General features: G+C 34.0%; 1 protein-coding gene across 6 annotated transcripts; it reads left to right on the top strand.

Annotated features, from left to right (window-relative positions):
- Positions 1-3,705: 3,705 nt before the first annotated feature.
- LOC129793824 (G-protein coupled receptor 52) lies at positions 3,706-21,741 on the top strand. Of its 6 annotated transcripts, none has more exons than XM_055834243.1 (5): positions 3,706-3,824; positions 7,536-7,643; positions 16,480-17,066; positions 17,154-17,412; positions 17,582-21,741. In XM_055834243.1, exons 3-5 carry the CDS (start codon positions 16,910-16,912, stop codon positions 18,156-18,158), a joined length of 993 nt encoding a protein of 330 aa, XP_055690218.1. In that variant the 5' UTR covers positions 3,706-3,824; positions 7,536-7,643; positions 16,480-16,909; the 3' UTR covers positions 18,159-21,741. The 6 variants fall into 6 exon arrangements, with proteins under 6 accessions (XP_055690218.1, XP_055690215.1, XP_055690214.1 ...); XM_055834240.1 differs by having other exon boundaries at positions 3,750-3,778; XM_055834239.1 differs by lacking the exon at positions 3,706-3,824 and adding an exon at positions 4,164-4,510.
- Positions 21,742-22,058: the final 317 nt, after the last annotated feature.

Here is a 22,058-nt window from a genome sequence, read left to right as displayed (position 1 = left end):
TTCCACGATCCAATGATCATCTGGTTGTAGCACAGAGAAAAAGAAGTTGATGACGATAAAAGGATGAACAAAAGCAATGAGCAAGAAAAATAGAAGATCTCAAGTGCTTCTGTGTCTTTCCATCCTTACGCGATTATTTATTCAGTTGCAGCCTCTTTGGAATTTTCTTTTGGGATGATTTTTTGTGTTGTTATTTTTGGGCTTTTGCGGCACATCTCACATGGAGTTTTTTTTTGCACAAACATATAAAAGCTTAAATGTTGCTCATTTGCAAGGAGAAGCGTGAATGTAGCCAAAAATTTGAACAAAAAGGGGGTAATCATTGCTAAAAGATACTGTCTTTTAGTACTTTTAAGGCTTGGTTTTAGTACATTTTAGCACAGATACTTTATTTAAATTATCTTTCTGTAAATGAGCCAATGAAAACACTTTGCTCGAACTTGTTAGCCAATCAGAGTTCTTGCTTTTTCAAAACTAATTCTTCTTCTTATTTTTAACCTAAAAAATTTTCAACACGTAAAAATTAACCAACAATTCACTTAAAGCTCTTTAAAAAAAATTAATAATTCAGAAGCATTCGATGAGTATTTAGGGTCAATTTCCACACACAAAAAAGGATCGTAAAAAAATCAATTTAATAAATTACACTTGTTGCCTTGCCAAAGAATATGTAGCGGAAGTATTAATATGTAGCGCGATAGATTTTGTCGTCAGTCACGAGTAGCGTAATGAAAAAAAAAAAAACAAGAAGAGTGAATAAAGAGATGGAGTGAAAAATGGCAAAAGTTATTAATTGCACGAGCTAAATCAAGGCTCCGACCTCTCCTGGCGGTGCATTATTCACTCAATTCCCGCCACCATTCAATGTGATTTCGCACCCATTTGTGCGACAATATTTCCTCCAGCACTTGAGGAGCTTTATGTAGATTTTACTCCAAATCGGATTTTGTGTGTGCAAGTTGCACGATGAGATTTATGTTTGCAAAAAAAAACATTCAGCCTCATAAATTGCAGACGCAACACTCCATCTGCGTCCCCATCGTTCATTTTCATCGACATGAGATTTCTGTCACAAATGCCGGCACATTTTTGCACGCATCTTGTCTCTACTTAAAGAGCAATGGAGTGTCTATAAATCTCCAGGAAATTACCACCTCATCACTAAATTTATCTCACGCCTTAATGGCAGCCAGAAGGGACAGGAGGGGATTAAGAGGTGCAAAGTAAATGTCTTGAGGAGCTCATAATTTTCTTTGCGAAATCATCACAAAAAAGAAAATTGAAATAAGAAGTGTCTTGACAAGAAGTTAAGCCATTTGAGACAATTTACTGGGAGACAAAATAATAATAATAATATTTTGATAATTAAAATTGCGTAAATGCTGCTGAAGCGACTTCCAGGCACAACTATTAATTCCAATTTATAATTAAATTCAATTTATTTGTAAAGAGTGAAGAGAGATAGTAAAAGAAGCTCCGCGTGAATTTTACGACCGCGATTAAATGGTAAAATAATAGCAGAAATTCTTATCAGAATGTAAGCTGTGAAAAGAACATTTGTAGATGAGCGACAGAGACCACATTCATGCAAATGAAGCTTGTCGAGATAAAGAAAATTCTCAAATCAAGTGAGAAAATAATTAATGAATCATGAATTTACACTGTGCATCAATTTTAGCTGTGTTTCTTTCAGACACAGCTTTTGTGTACCGAGCAAAATCGAAAGTCGTCAGATCGGGCTCAAACTTGGTATGAGCACGAATTAGGGTCCCCACATTCCAAAAAACGTATGCGCCAAAAATAAGTTTTTTTCCGGCCGGCCGTCCGTAGTATAACGCTAAATTGCGAGAGAACGGTGATAGATAGAGACTTGCGGTAAACGGCAAAGTTTAAATATCGACTGGAAGACATCCGATTATGATGTCAAATTTTACCCCCCACCCCCCCGTCCTCCATTTTGAATAACCTCAAAATTTTGTTTTCGCTATATCTCAGCCGCTATTATAGCTAGAGGGCTGAAATTTTTATATGTTGTAGGGGCCATCAAGAGCTTTCGAACGATACCTCATTTTCGAAAATCGGTCAAGCCGTTTAGTCAATATGGCCGCCACAATTTTTCATCAAAAATCGACCATAACTCGAAAACGGCTTGACCGATTTTGATCAACCCGGGGTCAAATGAAAGATCTCAACAAACCCTACAACTCTCTAGAACATCCGAAGTTTCAAAAGTGACCGCTAGGGGGCCAAAAATCGAAAACAAAATTTTCGATTAGTTTTCGATGAATATCTCGAAAACGGCGACATAAATTTTTTTCATTTTTTGATATGTTGTAGCTGACCATATTATCTAGCTTCATGCCAAAAATGAAGAAAATCTATGGATCCGTTCTCGAGATATAGCCTTCCAAAGTTAGCATGTCATATCTCGGGTTCTACAAGTCCGATCTTGATCAACTCAAGCGCAAATGAAAGGTTTCGAGAAACCCTACAAATGTCTAGAACATTGCAACTTCGTAAAATGTCCGCAAGAGGCGCTAAAATCGAAAACAAAGTTTTCGAAAATTTCGAACTCGAATTTTTCGAAAATGGCGACATAAATTTTTTTCATTTTTCGATATGTTATAGCTGACTTCAAGACCTTTCAAACAAAAAAAAATTTATGAAAATCTATGGATCCGTTCTCGAGATATGGCCTTTCAAACATTTCATAGGGGATGACTTTTCGACTTTTCCCGACTTTGCGCGTATTTAAACTAATTTGCGTTCTAGTTTGCTCTCACAAAATTGGTACACTGAAAGAAACACAGCTCCCGTAAGCTTGGTCAGCTTACCAGTACATTTATTTTTAATTTGTAGGAGTAAAATAACTTTAATGGGGTAAATAGGATTGGACTGTTGGGTTTTAATCATACTAAACAAATCAGATTATTCGGAATATTTATTTTAATATTCGGTTTCCCTAAATATTTGCCAGATAAACACTCCCTGTATTAAATTTCTCATTCAAATAAATTAAAAGAAATTTTTAAGATAATTTTTCGATTTCGGTTGGGTATAATTTTTTAACGATTAGCGAAGGACCTTTACCAACCAATTTCCTAATGTTTCGAAGGTTTTATTCCCTCTTCATCAGGCCTACATGGTGTGATATAATCACAGTCGTGATATAATCTTGCTTTAGTTATTTTTATTAATTATAATACTCAATTTTTTTTTAATATTCAAAATAATTATTAAATAACTGTGGAATGGGAAATTAATGAAAAACACAAATATTTTCCCAAAAGAAAATCAGAATTTTTGAATTTTTTAACGGCTTTTTAACCCCTTCAATTTCAATGCATTAATACTCCTATTTCACTTTTGAAGCACCCTATGTTTGTGGCAAATTTGGGGGGTGGAACAATGGCAATTTGTATGTACTGTACAGTGTTACATTTATCTGGAAAATGAAGGGGAAAAGCTCGTCGCTTTGTCTGGAAAATTCTTTCATTCTCCTCGTGCTCTATATTGGGGGCTTATAGTTGGTGGGGGGTATGAGAATATTGAGAGGGTAGCATAGAAGCACATAAAGAAAAGTATTTAGGTATACATTTGAGTGAGAAATTTCAGGGAGATGCCTCTCTCGGCAATGTAGTGGATGAGCCACTTCGTTGGTATATTTCTAACGTTGGACGCATGTGCGGGACCCCGTTTGAGAGTATCAGTGTGAGGGATGATTTTCGGGAAAATTGTTGCGAAAACTCTTGACTCTCCGATTGTGGATGGAATTTAGGTGAATGTGGGTGAAATTGTGCAGAGAATCACGCAAAAAGTTTTCTGTGAGTGTTCCTTGAGTGTCCGTTTTGGTGGAATTTTGGGATTTTCTGAGGGTTCAAGCCCATCTGGGGCCTCTTTTCTTTTCCGTACGTACGAAGAGAAAGCAAGAAGACCTCTCTTTGGGGGTACATTCTGCATCCACCCCAAAAAAGGCTACCCAACCAATACACACAGACACACACAACAAAGCTCCCCATTTTCTATGTGATTTTACTGTGCGCTACCTCAACATATACTCGATAGCACACATAAAACGGCGAAGGGGTAGTTTGGGAGACCGATAAAACAGGGGCCATCGAGACGCGCTTTCATCCCCCCACGAAGCACTCACAGAAAAAAAACGCCAGTCTTCATTGAGTGTTCCAACGTCTTAGTTGTTCACATTTGACGGTGCCCAACTTTTCGCTCTGTGGGAATTTTTTTCACTTTTCCCAACAAGAAGGAACAACCCCTTAGAAATTTTTATAGTTTAACGGAAAAAAACGAAGTATTTTTGCAATTTCTCCCCCGCATCCCTAAATGTGGAATTCTCTCTCAGCCTCTCCCATTTAAATGAAAATTTGCCTACAAGTGTGCTTTTACCGTCCTCCCTGTGTGAAAGAAAAAAGAACTTCAACCCCGTAGAAAATCGTGGAAATTTGCGTGAAAAAAAGTGTTACAAAAAGAACATCTGCAGAGGATTTATATGGTGAATAAATTCAATGATGTAATGAGAAAAGAAAGGTTACATAAAACGCTCCCATTTAATTTACAAAAAGATTTAATTTCTTAACACAAGAGTGAAATTGAAAAGTGAAAAAAAAATCTCGAGAACAAAACTTACGCCAAAGCTTTGAAGAATGAGAAAAATCTCATTTTTTTTTTAGAAAAAGAAAATCATTTAACAATCAATTTTATATATCTGTCCAACAGATAAAAGGGACATGACTTTTCATTCAATTTTTTCCCATAGAAAAAGGCGTCCTTAAAGGGATTTCTTCTCACCATTTGCTCGTGGATACTATTCCCTGTATTTATATAGAAGGGTCCCCCTTTAGTACCTACCTACCTACCTTTGCCAGTGAAAAGAAAGAAATTCTCACAGAAAATGGTGTCTATGTGTGTGTGGAAAGTGTATTAAAGGAGAGGAGAGAGAATAAGGAAAATCCATTCACCCCTATATTCCATAACACATAAAAGCTCATTTTTACATAAGATTCTTTGGCACATACAGGGTGATTGAGAAGTTTTATTCTCTTTATGTTTTATTCTTTAGAAGAAGGAATAATTTCTTTAATTTCTATTAAGTTGAATTAAGGGAAAATAAAGAATTTTAAAGTCAAGATTTTGAAAAAAAAAATTCCAGAAAGTAGAAGAAGATTGCGAAAATAAAGACATTAACGTGGCGGGAACTTGGGGTAATGTTAGAATAAACGTCAAAAGTTGGGATATTATGTACGTCAACTGTTAGAATAAACGTTAAATATTCGAAAAAACGTCAAAAATTATGATAAACGTCAAACATTACAATAAACTTCAAGAATTAAATATTAAATATAAATATTAAAAGTTAGAATAAACGTCAAAATATACAAAATAAGTCAATATTTATAATTAAAACGTAAAACGTTAGAATAGAAACGTCAACCGATTAAAACTTTAAATAGAAGAATAAAATTCAAACTACAGAATAAACGTTAAACTTTGCAAATAAGGACGTTTACCGTTTAAGAGCAACATCAAACGTTAGAAAAACATAACCTAAAAAGATAGAAAAGACAGATACGTCAAATTTTAAAATAAATTCACACGTTAGAATAGAAACGTCAGCATCAGAAGCATTAGAATTAAGTTTAAAATCATTCTTGCAGAAGTTCTCGCAGAATTATTCTCAGGCTAATGTAATTGTTAGAGCTCTTGTGAATCATCCTGTATATGTGTGGCATATGTGGAGCAATGTATGATAACAATTTGACTTGATTTTTTCCACATCCTCCCCCATTTATCGCCTTCTCTCTCTCTTCTCTTCGTCTCTTTGCATCCTTCTTCGGGGGAATTAGTCCGGAAAAATAGTCCTTTTGAAGCAATTCAACTTTCCCTCTGTGAACGTTTTTTTTTTCATCTTCTTCAACACATTCTTACGTGATCACTTTTTCGCATTTAGTCACCCTCTTGTGAAGAAATAAGAGAAAAATAAATATATATAAACTGCAAAGATAAAAATTAAATATAGCATGGATGGAACAGTATAAAGCGAAAGAACGGTAAGTAAAACTTACGGGCTGTGATTCTTTCTTTGTCAGTGAAATGTGAAATTGACGGAAAATTGGGGATGGGCAAATTTTGAGGAAGGCTTTCTCGCGCACCGAATCACAGCCAACGCGCAGATATTTTGTGAAATGCCTTAATCGTGGGCGTTGGCTGTGATTCGGTACGCGAGAAAGCCTTCCTCAAAATTTGCCCATCCCCAATTTTCCGTCAATTTCACATTTCACTGACAAAGAAAGAATCACAGCCCGTAAGTTTTACTTACCGTTCTTTCGCTTTATACTGTTCCATCCATGCTATATTTAATTTTTATCTTTGCAGTTTATATATATTTATCTTTGCATTTTTATATGTATATATATATATATATATAATGTATATATCTATGCATTTATATATATATTTCATTTTATTTTATATGTGTATATAAAACGCCCCGCTTCGCGGGGCGTTGGACTTATGCAACTCAAGATATGACATGTTAACTTTAAAACGCGATATCTCCGGAACGGCTACATAGATTTTCTTCATTTTTGGCATGGTGGTAGATATTATAGCCAACTATAACATATCAAAATATGAAGCAATTCTATAAAGCGGTGCTCGAGATATTCATCGAAAACTCATCGAAAATTTTGTTTTCGATTTTAGCGCCACTTGCGGTCATTTTTTGAACTTACAATGTTTCGAGCAGTTGTAGGGCTCATTAATATCTTTCATTTGACCCCGGGTTGATCAAAATCGGTCAAGCCGTTTTCGAGTTATGGTCGATTTTCGATGAAAAATTGTGGCGGCCATATTGACTAAACGGCTTGACCGATTTTCGAAAATGAGGTATCGTTGGAAAGCTCTTGATGGGCCCTACAACATATCAAAATTTCAGATTTTTAGCTATAATAGTGACTGAGATATAGCGAAAACAAAATTTTGAGGTTATTCAAAATGGCGGACGGAGGGGTGGGGGGTCAGATCTGACTTCATAATCGGATGTCTTCCACCCAATATATGAACTTTGCCGTTGACCGCAAGTCTCTATCTATTACCGTTCTCTTGTAATTTAGCAAAAGGTTCCGGACGGCCGGACGGCCGGACGGCCGGACGGCCGGACGGACGGACGGAAAGATTTTTGGCGCATACGTTTTTTGTAATGTGGGGACCCTAATTCGTGCTCATCCCGAGTTTGAGCCCGATCTGACGACTTTGCATTTTTGAGTGTACACAGAAGCTGTGCTTCTTTGAAGAAAGAATCACAGCTAAAAAAGCTCCCAAAGAAAAGATTTTTGAGGCTTTCATTTTCCTTCCTCATTTCTAGCAAAGAAAAGAGGTTGTTGGTTGGAGGGAAGAATGTTTTGTGATTGTGCGGGGAAGAAATAATTTCCTGGGAGTAGTGAATGAGGAGTTTTCTCACATTAGTGTTTAATGGTACTGCAGTTACCTACAAATATACATATTTATATCAATTTAAGGAGTGCAACAAGAGGAGATAAATTGTGATCAACAACGCTGAAAAACGGAAGTAGAATCATTACTCAGCTGCTGCAAATGATTACGGCGGAAACTCCCATCGTCTCAATGTAAGTTTCTCCTCTTTACTCCCACACAACCCCCTGCAAGTTCTTGTGCTTACGCGGACAATGACTATGCAGAGAAATCATCGAGCTTTGAAGCTTTTTTTTAAGAAGAAATTTCTTAATGTGAAAAGGCATTTAATACAGAGGGTAGCTTTAAAGAGCAACAGAAACCTTCCCCGGAGCGCACCTCTGGGGAAGAGGAAACCTACATTATATTGATTTTCTTCCAAATGAGGTTGGCACCAACAAACTGTTGGCTCTGGCACTGCCAAGAGTAAAGGATTCCCTCCCTCCGGAGGCGAAAAGCTTCAAGTGAAAATTTATCTTTACCCATTTATCTCCTTAATAGAAACATTTTCGATTTCTTAATTGCCAAACCCAATAAAAATGAGAAACATTCGATAGTTTGCTGACTTTTACAAATTTTTTATGGCTCTCACTGTAATTCTTCAACTAGTTTCTCTTGAATGTTAAACATATAAGGACTTTCTTTATAATTTTTTTCCACACACTGCGAATTGTTTATTTTATGCAAAAATATTCCTCAAAAGGATGTTCTGAACGCAACAAACATGTGTGGTGTGTGTTAAATAATTAATTTGACTTGTGCCAGAGAAAAAGTTAGTACTACAACATTATGATGAATTGTTTGAGGAGTCACGACACGTTAAATTGCGCATACGGTGTAGCATACAAAATTCAACTTTTATGTGCAATTTTAATTACAACAAAGAGAAAGAAATAAAAAAATGAGAATGTTGCGTATGAGAGACGCCGCATTCTTAAAAAAAAAAAGAAAGATTTAATAGTAGAGAGAAAATAATTGATTGTTATTAAAGCGTCGTCGCTCCAAAGTGCCGATAATGAATTTCTCATTGGTCCCCCATGGGGCTAATTTCAACTCTACACTGCTGATGCTTTCGCACTATTTTCTCGCAAATTTCCCCAATTTTCCCCTCACAACGGGGAGTGGTGATTTCACAGCAGCTAATTCTTGTTTAATTAAATAAATTTCTCATCAAGAAAAGCTCCCTGAAAAGTCTTCTGCAAATAAGCAAAGCACTATAAAAAGCTCTAAAAATAATTTTAAAAATTTAACAAAGCTCAAAAGCTTCTTTCTCCACATAAATCCTCATGTTGAATAATGCAAAAGTTTAGGAGGGAAAATGCGTGGAAGTACCATGAGTTGACGTCATATTCACAGGCACAGAGGTAGAGCGTCCACCCCGAAGATTCACACACACACCCAACTTGCTGGTATTATTTTCATTAAAGTTTAATTCCCAAAATGCAGCCGAAAGTTCGAATAAATAGAATTCCTCTTTGGGCACTTGGCCAACTCATACAGTACTCTACTATACGCTTCCATCGTGGTTTCATCGCATCCTCGCGAATAGATAGGGGATGAAGCAATGGGGGATGGTGTACAAACACCCTAACCCTCATCCGGACGTGATTAGAGTTTGAGAGTTTCAAAGAACGCGAATAGGTTTTAATATAAATAAATAAATCTTCTTGTTTGTACAATAAATCAAAGAATTAGTCAACAATTTATTCTTTTTCTTGGATGAGATTCAATTGAAAATTTCTCAAGAAAATTTATCTTCTAGAAAATTTTATTTGAAAATTTGTGTGTGGTAAAAATTGAGGGTAGATAAATTGCGTGAGGAGTCATGGAAAATTCTTAATAGATTGTATTTAATTTAATTCCGGAAGGAATTTGTTTCAGAACAGGTTCTAAAGCTTTGAAGAAAATGACTTAAGACTTCTTAATAAAAAAATTAGTTTTTGCGGATTATTTTGAAGGACGTTTATCTAAAAAAAATTGTATGTACATAGTATGTCAAAATGAAATTAATCTCCTTTATATTGAACCTTAAAATTAGAATATTCGTCAGATACGTCTTAAAATCTAAATCTTATTTAATCACACATTGGAAGATTAAGAAAAATAGATATGATTCTGTTAAAAATCTTGTCTTTTTTTAAGGTAACTTTAAAGCTTTTGTAAGATTTTAACAGTTGATATTTTTAATTCATTCTTTTGTCATTCCTTACAACAAATACAAAGGATTAAGCTTTTCAGAAAACATTCAAAAAGATATTAAAAGACCTCAAAAAAAATTAGTTTACCTTTAAAAATAAGATTAATAAAGAAACAAACTGTCATAATCTTTTAAGATTTTTCAGACAATATTCAAATTTTTTTAACTGACGAATAAAATAAAAGATTTTTAACATAATCCGAACCCTTAAGTCCTTTCAAATCTTAATAAAAAATTAATTTTTTTCCGTAAAATTTTTCAATATTTATTCTAAAATTTTCCTCACTGATACTGGTTATGCCCCCCTTTACTCTACTCTACGGTATAAGAGAAGAAAAAATATACTCGTAAGATTCGTTGTTGATGGCCATTTGGTCTCATTTTGGGGCTTTCAAAAACAACCCATCCCATCATTTCAAATACCCTCCATCACATACCTACAGTACAAATATATTCTTTCTCACCCACCCACCCACTATTGCAGAGAGAGGTGAAGGTGGGTGGGTAAACCTTGAAGGGGCTGAGGTGGAAATGAGGGATCTCTTGGGTATTTTTCGGGTGTATGTAGTATAGAAGTTTTCAAACCAAAATGGGTGGTTATTTTTATGGATCACGTTTTCCAATGCACAGCGTCTTTTGATGCTTTGATGTGGAAAAGCCATTGGGAATTTTCCATGTACAGTACATACAGGTACTTGTTTGGAATTATTGATGGCTCGCTGAGGAATGGGCAAACGGAGGAATCGATTGTCGACACAATTTTGTAATTTTCCTCCTTTTTTTTTGTACCTACACGTGTTTTTTTTTAAGTTAGTCCTTCTGACGTAATCCACCAACCATCTGTACATTCTCATGCTTCGTTTTTTTTTGTAATGTTGAAACCATGCCATCAGTCTGATTTTTTTTGTCTTTTGTAACTCCACTCTTTAATGGTTTTTTACCGAGGGAAGAGGTGAAGAAAGAAATCCTAAAAAACCTATTTTAGGGATTTTTTTCTTGTATAGTTTAATGCTCAACAAAACCACTCCCTTTAGCTTCTGGTTCTCTTCTTTTTTTTTTCAACGTCTTTTTATGAGCAGAAGTTTGCGTTTTTATTGCTACACCCTATACAATGTTACCTATGTATTAAATCTATGCGTGCCTCTGTTCTAATTCTCACATTTTCTCTCCAACCACCATTTTTGCTGAAGAAAAAAAAGAAGAAATAAAGAAATCTCTCTCTTTTTTTTTGGTGAAAACATGGAACCACTCCTAAAAATTCCCAGCTCAGCAGTATTTTCCTTCATTTGCATTACATAGCTACCGAAAATTCTCTTCACCACCCACCCAATCCCAAAGGAAAAGCCGTGTGGGGAAGGGGGAGGTGGCGAACTTTTCTTTTGTACTCCCCATGCGAGAATATTTTGGGTTGTGTGTGCGGCGCGCGAAAAGAAAAGAACGCGAAACAGCGGAATAATTCACGTGGAATATGTATGTATGTAAAAGAAGATGTCAAGGTATATATGGCATAATGAAATGTGATCTTATATTAAAAAGAAATGGCGGAAGGAACTTCGGGAAATGCCCTCTCGCTCAAAGTAGAGAGGGAGAGAGAAGAAAATATTGAATGAAAAATTCCGTTAAAGAGAAAGTGAAAGAATTCAATTGACGGATTTTTGGAGAGCTTTTGCTAAGACGGCGGTAGACGCATAGTGGTGACTTTTAAGAACTAGAAAGGTTAGGAAGAATGATGTTTAATTTATTGAAAAAATTAACAAGAATTCGTTATTTCTTTATAAAAACTCTAAGAAGAACCGAAAGTATCGAAAGCTTTGAGCTTTCCTTTAATCCTTTCCTTAATGTTTTTAGAAGGATTTTCTTCTATATTTTATTAATTTTTCTCTCTATCTGTATGTGTCGAAAGCTATAGAAATGTTTGTTTAATTCAACCTGAATTGAGACAGAGCAAATCTGTCAATGGTTTCAGAAGTAGCTTACTCTCTTACTCCATCCATTTGTAGTTAGAAATTTAAAAGAAATCAGCGCCATTTGTTGATTTTTTAAATTTCATCCTACCGCCATCTGTTGCATTATTTAAGTGTCTTGTAATGATAATTTACATTAATCCTACTAGAATTTTTAATTTTTTTTTAAAAGCAAAAGAATCAAATACAGAAAACTTTTAAATTTAAATAAGGAAAACGTTAAGAAAAACCCCCAAAATCGATCAATTACACAACATCTTCACCCCTCTAAAAACCACACGAGGTGGACTAATAAAAATTCCGTGCGATTTTCATGTTTACCACCAATTTCATCGTCACCCCGATATGGAAGATTTGAGTTCCCAAAACTTCGTCATACTCCCACAAGCACCACGATTATATCACAGAATAAATGGTACGAAGAAAAATGAGAATGAACTGCGATATCTCAATTCTAAATGGAAATTTTCCGTGCTATGCGATGTTCAATAATAATACATATTCTATGGCTAAAAAGCTCGGTGGATGTGAAGAAAGTTTTTGGCAATCTCCTCAAAACTTCCTTCGCGCATATTGAACATTTTTTTATGCTTCGCTACATATTCAAATCTTTTTACCTTACAGCAGAAAGACTCGGAAAAAGTTTTCTGAAGGAATTTCGATGAGAAAAAATATAAAAAGAAAATTCTTTTCTAAAATTATTTTTTTTAATAATTTTTCGTGGGGAAAATTTGACTGATTTCTCAACTATTGAGATAAGGCAAAAAAAGCCACCATATATACAAAGTCTTGGGAGCTTTTTGAAATATTCAGGCCAAACTGTTGGAGGTGTATTTGTTCTCATAAAATGCGTAAATTTTTTATAAGTCCGTAGAGAGCTTTCTGGGCCATGTGAATAACCATCATTTCAACATATGTTCCCTCCCTCCCACCCACTCACATTATGTCTGCGTATAGTCAGTGAGGAAATCCTCACATATGTAGCTAAACAAGAGGGTTTGGTTGAGTAAGTTGCATCCTCATGGGGGATCATGGGGTGGAATGTATGTACGGTACGTAGTGAGGATGGGAGGGGGTGGAAAAACATAAAAATATTCTCAACTCTCTCACTTACTGATTTCCATATCGCCCCTTTCTCCCAATACCAAAATGCTCTGAATTATTTATCTACATGATTTCATTTTACACTGACCAACTGCTTTTGTGACTAACATTGAAAGTTTTCTTTTCTTTTTTGTTATTCTTATTGTGGGGGTGGGGGGAAGAAGCTTAACAAACTCTATAAAAAAAAAAGAGTCAAAAGAATGAATTTCCAAAGTTTTTGAAGAAGAATCTTCAGAAAGATTTTTTAAAAGTTTAATTTGAAAAAAAATCAATAGCAAATGTTTGATAAAAATGGGATTTATTTAGTCTTTGATCAGGATTTATGAAAGACTGAAAGCTCTGGGAAATTAGGTATTTTTCTGGGGTGTAGTTAGACAGAATGTTTAAGTGAAGCACCCTAAAAGCTCATAAAAGTTAATTTAAATTTAATTGCCGTGAAATTTCCCCAAAAATGATGAAAAACTTCAAGCAGCAATTTTAGTTTTTCCAGCGACGTCATGATTTTTACAATTATCTAAAAAAAACTTTAATTTCCAATTCAAAAACTATATAAGGAAATTTCTTAATAAATAATTTAGCAGCTGCATAATTTATTCCTCCTCGTGACTCCACTGCAAGACACTTTTTCTTAGAGGAAGAAGAAAACGAAGAAAACTCTATTCTCACATCTTTACGTGAGTTAAGTGCGGGGGTGGGTGTGCAAAAAAGGGCAAAACCGCGCATTTGGAAATATAAAAGGCAAAAATGGCAATGTAAAATATTAGCTTTTCCTTCTCTTCTGCAAGAAGATAGAAATGTGCAAGAACGTGCCGCCACATAATAAGTTTTTCTTTATACAAGGAAAAAGCTCAAGAGGAAAGTTTTGTGGGCAAAAATGGAATTTTGTGTGCTATGCAGAGTAATTTTAAACCCCAAACTCCACAACTTTTGCGCGATTGTATCGCTTCCTTTTGCTGTGAGGAAGGACAACCTCAAATGGGCAATATGGAAGCTTTTGCGGGGTGGTGTGGGTGATACTACATAAACTCTTGAGGTTCGTGTGCGCGATGCTTTTTTTGAATTTTATGTGCGGTCACTTTGTCTCAATTAAATTGCAATTGCATAATTTTAACAGACTAAGGGTTGGAATTTCCGCACAAAAACGCCTCGCTTTTCCCATCACAACACTTCCCAATGTCTCCGGCTGTAGTTTGAATATATAAATTTTATTGTCATCACGTGAAATTTCCGCTTCTCCTTTGTCCCATCCAACACCCCCACATATGCGCTATATTTCACTCTTCTGCACGCTTCCCTTTTGTTTTACAATTCAACATTCATTTCAGATTCAGCTTAAATAGAAAATGTTGAGCTTTTGATTTATTATTGCGTCCCCTTTATTAATCAAATTACATTTGGAATAATTTTGGGGCTTTTTCTGTGAGCTTTTTGAGAGCTTTTCATACCTACATAGTTTGCATGTTTCCCAAAAAAACTTTCGCCATATTTAACGAACAAAAAATAATAAAAAAAGGAAACATTCAAATCAAACTTTTACTCACGAAAATGCGCAGTGAAAGTTTGGAAAACTATTTGTTCTGCGAGGATTCAGAAACATTCTGTGGTATTATTTTATAGGTAGTCAGAATTGCTTCGGGGATAGAGCTTGAAAAAGTTACTTTTTGACTTGAAATGAGAAAAGTCTGTGAGTTTTTGTATTTGAGGTTAAGTTATTTTTAGGTTATGGATTTTTTTTTTAATTTTATTATTTTACGGCCGCGAACTTCATGTCCATAGGGCCGGTATGGATTTTAAGAATTTAATAAGATTTTAAAGGTCTTTTATCTGAAGTCCGCCATTTTCAAACAAAAAATCTAACCTATAAATAATCTAACTGTAAACGACATGAAAACTTAATCAAATATGGTGGCAAAATGTATACCCCAAAAGTTATCCTTTATTTTTTTTTAAAACCTAAAATTCCGATAACAAAGTCCTCGGATGCTAAACGTTCCACAAATGCTGTAAAATAACCCCCAATTTTGGCGATTTGGTGGATGATGGTATGAGAAAGAATAACCCAATGCTGATAAGCAAAGAAGCGCTCATGAGAAATTTATATGTTGTGTATATAATCCACAAACCCGGATCGGCAACATGTTGAGGGTGGTGGGGATCACCACATCTAACCCACCACACCATCGTATAGCAGCCATAAAGTTAAATGACATCGAGGGCTCGTTATGTAACGAAAATGTTGCAAAAGTGGTGATGCTGGGGGGCATTAAAATGCATCCCACACACACATCAGAGCATCGGTGGCTCTTCTATTAAGTAAATTGCATCAAAGGCAAAAGCATCCCGTGAATGGGGGGCAGGAGGTGGGTCTTCAATGGGATGACAGCATCGACGAAATCGGGTCACCAATTTGCTGGTAAACAAACGGTGGCAAAATCAATTACTAATTCAATTACCATGACGATGCTGACAGCATCAGATCACTCACCTGCAAAGCTCAATTTTCTTCGTATTATTGCACCCCCGTAGCTTGGGGTAAGGTGTTCTCTATTACAATGCTTTTGGATACAAATTGGTGCACACGATGGGAAGATTAGAAGGTTTTGTGTTGCCTTTTGTGTGTCTTAACAGCCAATATGGCGCCAAAATGGTCGTTAATGGCGGTTAGTGATCGCGTGGGGTAGCCATCTTGGTTTCAATGTCAATTAACGGCTCAATGATGAAAAATTCAGTGATAAAACTCCTTTGTTGGAAACCTTTTAAAACTCTCTGAAACTCCCCAAAGCAGCAGCAGATTGAACCTATCCTTTTCGTATTCTTTTGTATTCTCTGCAAAAAAAAAAGGAGTTGAAACTTTTTGGCAAAATGTAAGTTGATATTTCGTTGCGATGTGAGAGAAAGTTTTGTGTTGTTACGCCACACTGTAAAAGGAGGAAAAGGCAAAAGGCGACAAAATGAAGGAAGATATTCCATTTGGGAGTTTGACCCACTTTTCCATTATAAATAACTAGCAGAATCACAATTTTTTTGCCGACATCCCCCACCCCGCAAAAGCCATTTTATCTATCACGTGTCACACGGAAGCATGCAAAAATCTCTGCCACCCTCACAAAAAAAAAAACTCAATATTATTACAATTTATTATTCTGTCTAAAAGATTAAATCGCTTACATGGAGGATTTTCTTTCGGTTCTTTCCTTCTGAGCAATTTAGTGCGCGAGAATTGCAAGAAGGCAAAAAAAAAAGAAAATAAAGACCGCAAGGCCATGGCGTGGGTTTTTTATTTATAGACAAAAATATTGCTAAATCTGGCAATAACTTTCGAAATATCCTTGAAGCGCGCCACCATGTGGTGCCCAAATCAATGCGAATATACCCCTTTTGGTGGAAAAATTCAATGTAAACCACATCAATACATAAAATTGCATTTAATTCTGCACGTTCTGCACGCGTTCTAGGAATGTTTGATTGTCAGAACATGGCCTTTAGTAAACTTGAAAAAGGACGCCACCGATACCACACATAATTTTCAAAATATTTTAAAGGCAACTTCAGGGTTTAAAAAAAAAACGGCCTCAACGGTTATACGTTAAAAATAATCTCAAACTTAAGATCTTTTAATTGAAAATTGATTTTTAATTCAACTTTCAGAGATTAAGAAGAGGATTTAGCAAAAAGAGTGAATGAGAATTTTAATTTTCTCCCATTTTCCTCTTCTTTTTTTTCCAGATAAGTGCATTTGGAATGAAATGGCACGGTGACAAAATAGGAATCTTCCGCCATTGACTGTTGCTCGTCGTGTTTCTCCTCATATACTACACACAACCAGAAAATCTCTCTATCGTCTCATCGATATTCTATTTGACGGTGCAAAAAGGTGGAAAACTAATTAAATACGGATAGTGCATTCTATTGGGTAATTTCCTCCTTTTTTTGCAAACATTTTTCTCACAACGACTCGCGTATTTTTTTGTGGACTGTCCCAGCGCGCGCAATAGAAATTAAAGAAGAAAAAAAAATCAAGCAACATCGCTTCGTCGATTATAGGGATATTAAATGTATACAGGTGATATAGTAGGAAAATCTCGTATAGTTTGTGTGAGTGTGAAGCTGCAGAACGGGCCATTTACTACTTCGCGACACGAAACGTCATGACCGAATGCGAGGTGCTACGATGCACCTGCAAGGGCTGAGTCATTTGCAAGTCTACGACTCAACCCTGGAGGCTCTCACCAAGTCAGGGCTCATACTTGTCCTGGGCGTCGCCATTGTCGCATCTAATATACTAATTATTGCAACATTCCTTAATTTTAGAGGTTAGTTCCATGATGCCGCCGCCATTTTGTCAGCGTCACTTGTTCTAACCTCAAACTTTTTTCTTGGTGTTTTCTGGGGGGATTTAGGTCCATCCGAAGTAATAAATTACTATTTACTGTCTCTGGCGGTCGCTGATTTACTATGCGGACTACTCATTGTACCTCTATCTGTGTACCCAGCCCTAACAGGAGAGTGGATCTACGGCGACATCTTGTGTCGCTTCATTGGTTACTTGGAGGTGACACTGTGGTCAGTCACAGTTTACACATTCATGTGGATTTCGGTAGATAGATATTTGGCTGTACGAAAACCTCTCCGATATGAGACGGTTCAAACGAAAACAAGGTTAGCTTTCCCGCCATTTTCCGTTAAATTGTAGTTTTGAATTACTTTAAATATCAACCCCTAAATATATTCCAGCGACGATATGATTCAATTTAAATTATTTCCTTATTATTTTTAAATAATTCAAAAGGAATACAAATTAAGATAAAAAATGAATGATTTCCCACAGATGCCAGTGTTGGATGGCATTCACGTGGATTTCAGCTGCAATGCTGTGCTGTCCACCACTGTTGGGCTTCAATAAGGCCCAATTTGACGAGGAGGCGTACGTGTGCATGCTCAAATGGGGCAGTATGACGGCATATAGTGCCACCCTGGCCATCCTAGTCCTCGGTCCCAGTGTAATCTCCATCGTTCACAACTACGGCTACATCTTCGTCATGATGCGACGCCTCAAATCCGGCGCCCCAATTCACGACAAAGAATACGCAACAGCATTGGCGGAGAATCTCGCCAATCCCAGTCATACCATGTCCTTTGCCCTAATCTTCAGCTTCTGGCTATCGTGGAGTCCCCTAATTGTGGTGAAGTTCTACGAAGGCGTCACAGGAGATGTCTTTCAGAATCCCCTCGTACATTTCGGCATTGTTTGGTTTGGTGTTCTCAATTCTCTGTGGAAGTTCATCATTCTCACGGGGATGTCACCGCACTTCCGGTTGGCGCTGAGAATTTTCTGCCTGACAATTTGCTGCAGGACAAAGGGGCGCCTCCAGGCGGAACTCATAGGGCTCGATCCGGATGATTAGTACAGCCTGTGTGGTGACCTCAATGAGCCAACGGACAGAGTTGAGAACTTCTACACGCTCATAAGGAATTAAGCCACGAACAAAAAGATAGAAATGAAAAAAAGAAAGAAAAAAATCTTGAATACGTCGCGCAGCATTAAATGCATCAAGACGTTACAATGTGATCGTTTTTTTTTCAAATACACTGTGCATAAAAAATCAACGTTATTAAAAAATCGTTAGGAACGTTAGGAAAAGAAAAAGTTAAAAAAAATGATGAAAGTGCGGAAGGTGAGTAAAATTATTCCCAAAATGTGGAAGAAGAGAAAAATATAATAAATAGCATTACAGACTCGCTCAATATTTACATAAAATAACTAGAATTTATAAAAGTATTTAGAATGAAGATTAACTAACTAACTAACAAACAAAATACTATATTAATAATAAAAATGGCGGAGATGTTTGAGAAGTTCGTGGAGCTTTTTTTTAAGTTTTCTAACCTCAAATTTCAAATCTCAATATTTGATATGTTTTCCTCTGATTAACTTTTCTTTAAACCATACAAAAACTTACTAAAATAATAAGAATTTTCCTTCTTTTTCACAGTTAAACTTAATTTAAATTAATTCTATTGCGGTGCAAAAGAGTCTACGAACTTCTTCAACATAACCTAACCTCAAATATTAAAAAAAAATTCTGAGATATTAACCAGTATTTCAACAATTTTCAGGGCTTACATAGACAGAAAAAATGCAAGAATAAAAACATAAATTTACGTAATTTTGATTATAATAGAAAGCAACTTAAAAAACTATCACAAATCGAGTGAGGTTATAACTGAAAAAAAAAAGAAAAATAAATATGAAAACCTAAAAAAAATAAAACCCAATCGTCATTCGGAATCTATTAAAAAACGATCCTTAGGACAGAAAAGAAACTTTCAAAATGAAGAAAAAAAAGCGAAATAGATCTTAGAATTATTATAGAATTAAAAAATATAGGAATTAGATTTTTTTCTATAGTTGTACACGTTAAAAAAAATCTTATTATAGTAGTTGAGTAGGATTAAATGTAGTTTGCGATTTGTAGAAAAATAATGTTTAAAGAAGAAAAGAAAAATATTTTAGAATAAAAAGAAAATAAATAAAAATAAATACAGGAGAAATTGAAAAATCTAATATATTGCTCTAAAACACGGGATTGTTGAATCCTTTGAATGCAATTAAAAGTTTAAAAAAAATGAAAAAGCACAAGAAGTTGTCGTGAAATCGAGATCAAACTTGGAGGATAAAGGAAATTGGATTTTTGTGTAAACATAAATATCGATTTGCAATGATAAAAAAGACACTGTAGTGTTAAAAAAAACATATAATAAAAAAATATTTATCTAGTTTTAGTAAAGAATATTAAATTTTACGTATAATCGCTTTCAAGAATTAAAAAGGAAAATTGCTGAATTTTGAGGACTTTAAAAGAAAAAATGTGAATTGCGGTGTTGATGTTTACGAAATTAACAACGAATCTAAACAGAATTTAAATAAATGAAGCGCAGATTTTTTTTACGTTGATAAAAAGAAAAATTCTTAATAAGAATTTTAAGAAAAAAAAATAAGCCGCAAAAGAACTGCTTGCACTGAGAAAAATCATTGCTCAGAGGCCATTCTGAAATGTTTTCATTTTGATTTTATTTTTCTTTTCATTTCTGCATGTATTTTGTGAGGCAAATAGCAACAAAAGTTTTCAATTTAAACTCTCGATGTGGATAAAAAAAATTAACTTTCTCTAGTAATGTAATTCTTAAATTAAAAAAGAAAATCAATCAACGTAAATTAAGGATTGAAAGTTATCTGCAAATAAAAAAAATAATAATAATCAGGTCGAATTGCTGGACTGTTATAAGCAATTTTGTTTATGATCTTTCAGTATGAAAAGTATTTTTTCGGTCTGTAAAAATATTCTTTCAGTCTGGAAACATATTTTTGGTCTGCAAAAATATTTATTCGGTTAGAAAAAATATTCTTTCAGTCTGCAAAAATATTCTTTCGGCATTGAAAAATACTTTTTCTTTTACTGATCTAACCAAATGAAAACCTTCTATTTATTTTACAAAAAATTAAACCCTTTTGGTGTGAAGAAAACCATAGAATTACTTTAACAAAAAAAAATAGAACACGAATAGATTTATTTATTTAAAAAAAAATTGTAAATTTCTGATGCCTGTAAATAAAGAAAAAAATAATAATTTCGACAAATCACTTTCACAATAGAAAATCTATTTAAAAAAATAACGTAGAATTATTTTTAGATGAACTGCATTTAAATGAAAAAAAAATATTTATTAAAAATATAGGTACCCTATATAACTTCATATTTTGATATGATATTAAGGTATTAAAAGAAAAGAAAAAAAAAGTATATAACCACATGTTTATTTTCTTAATTTTTATGATTAAATAAAAGAAATTTCTTTTAATTTCAAATTAATTTTTATCGTCAAATTTCGGCGTATGTTTCCACAGGGCCTATATATATATTGTACTGTTTGATGAAAGAAAAAAAAGTAATAAAAAAATACTGTGAAAGTTTATTAAGAAAAAAAACCGCAGACTTCTTTCAACATATAAATTACTTATAAAATACCCTTAAAAAAGGCAAGAAAAAAAGAACTTACTAACACGGAGCATTTAAAAACAACAAAAAACAATATTTATTAATAAATTTTCTTAATAATTTTCTAAACAAAAAAAAACGTGATCTGTTTCGTAAACCTGATATAAATTACATAAGTTAATTAATTTACGTAAAAGTCAAAAAAAATTACATAAAGATAAACACTTGTCCTGTAGAGAGAATATTATATTAATAAATGTGAAAGAAATAAAAAAAAAATTTATTAAAGAAAAATGAAATATAATTGTTCGCCTTTTTTGTACAATAAATTCCACTTTTGTATTTTTTAATAAAAAATATTAACATCTTATAAAGAAAAAGAATATTTGTAATAGAAATTATTGAGATAATGTGAAAGAAATGAAAAAAAAAATATGATTATTACTCAAAATAAATTTAACTTTTAAGACAAAAAAATCTTGGAAAAAATACAGTAAATATTAATTATTGAAAAACTAATATTGAAATTGTTATTATTACTTTTTTAAACACAAATTTTCATTAATTATATTTGTTGTCCCTCTCTGTTTTATTGTTTTAACAATTCTTTTTTATGTAATAAATTATAGAAAAAGAAGAGAAAATAGATACATGTCAATTAAATAAAGAAAAAATTCGTTCGTTTTAATGTTAACTTTAAACGTTTTCTTTTTTTTTTAAATTATTATTATTAACCCATGCGAATACCACGGAGAATCACTAAAATATAAAATTGAAAGAAATAAACTATTTATAAAAAAATTTAAAGAAAAAAAATAGCGATAAAACCTTGTTATTCTTTCTGGAAAAGAAATTTTGCATTCATAATGAAAAGAAAAAAAAAGAATTGTGTTCTAGTAGTGAAGAAAAAAGCGAAAAAAGCAACCACATAATTTGTAGATGCTTCCGAAATTTCAATAATAAATAAAAAGAAAAAATATAATATATAAAATTGTTTAAAAATTTGTTTATTTCTCAATTTGTTTTACAGCGCGACTTTTTCGAGATTTTTGGACAGAAAAGGGGTAAGTATTTGAATAGAAAATATTTAAATAAAATTATTCAAAAATAGAAAAATATTCAAAACGATTTCTTTGAATTAATGTTTTTTAACCCATTCGCGCCCTTTGATCATTGTCAGGGTTATTCAATCATGAAGAATTTTTTTTTAATAAGTAACCTTGGTAAATATTAATGATAAAATAATGAATACTTCTTAAATTGATATGAAATTATGAGGCGAAACTTTAATTTTGTTTGCGCACGTTT

Source organism: Lutzomyia longipalpis, chromosome 3, assembly GCF_024334085.1.
Source record: "Lutzomyia longipalpis isolate SR_M1_2022 chromosome 3, ASM2433408v1".
Taxonomy (NCBI): Eukaryota; Metazoa; Arthropoda; class Insecta; order Diptera; family Psychodidae; genus Lutzomyia; species Lutzomyia longipalpis.
This window is presented reverse-complemented; position numbering and strand designations above follow the sequence as displayed.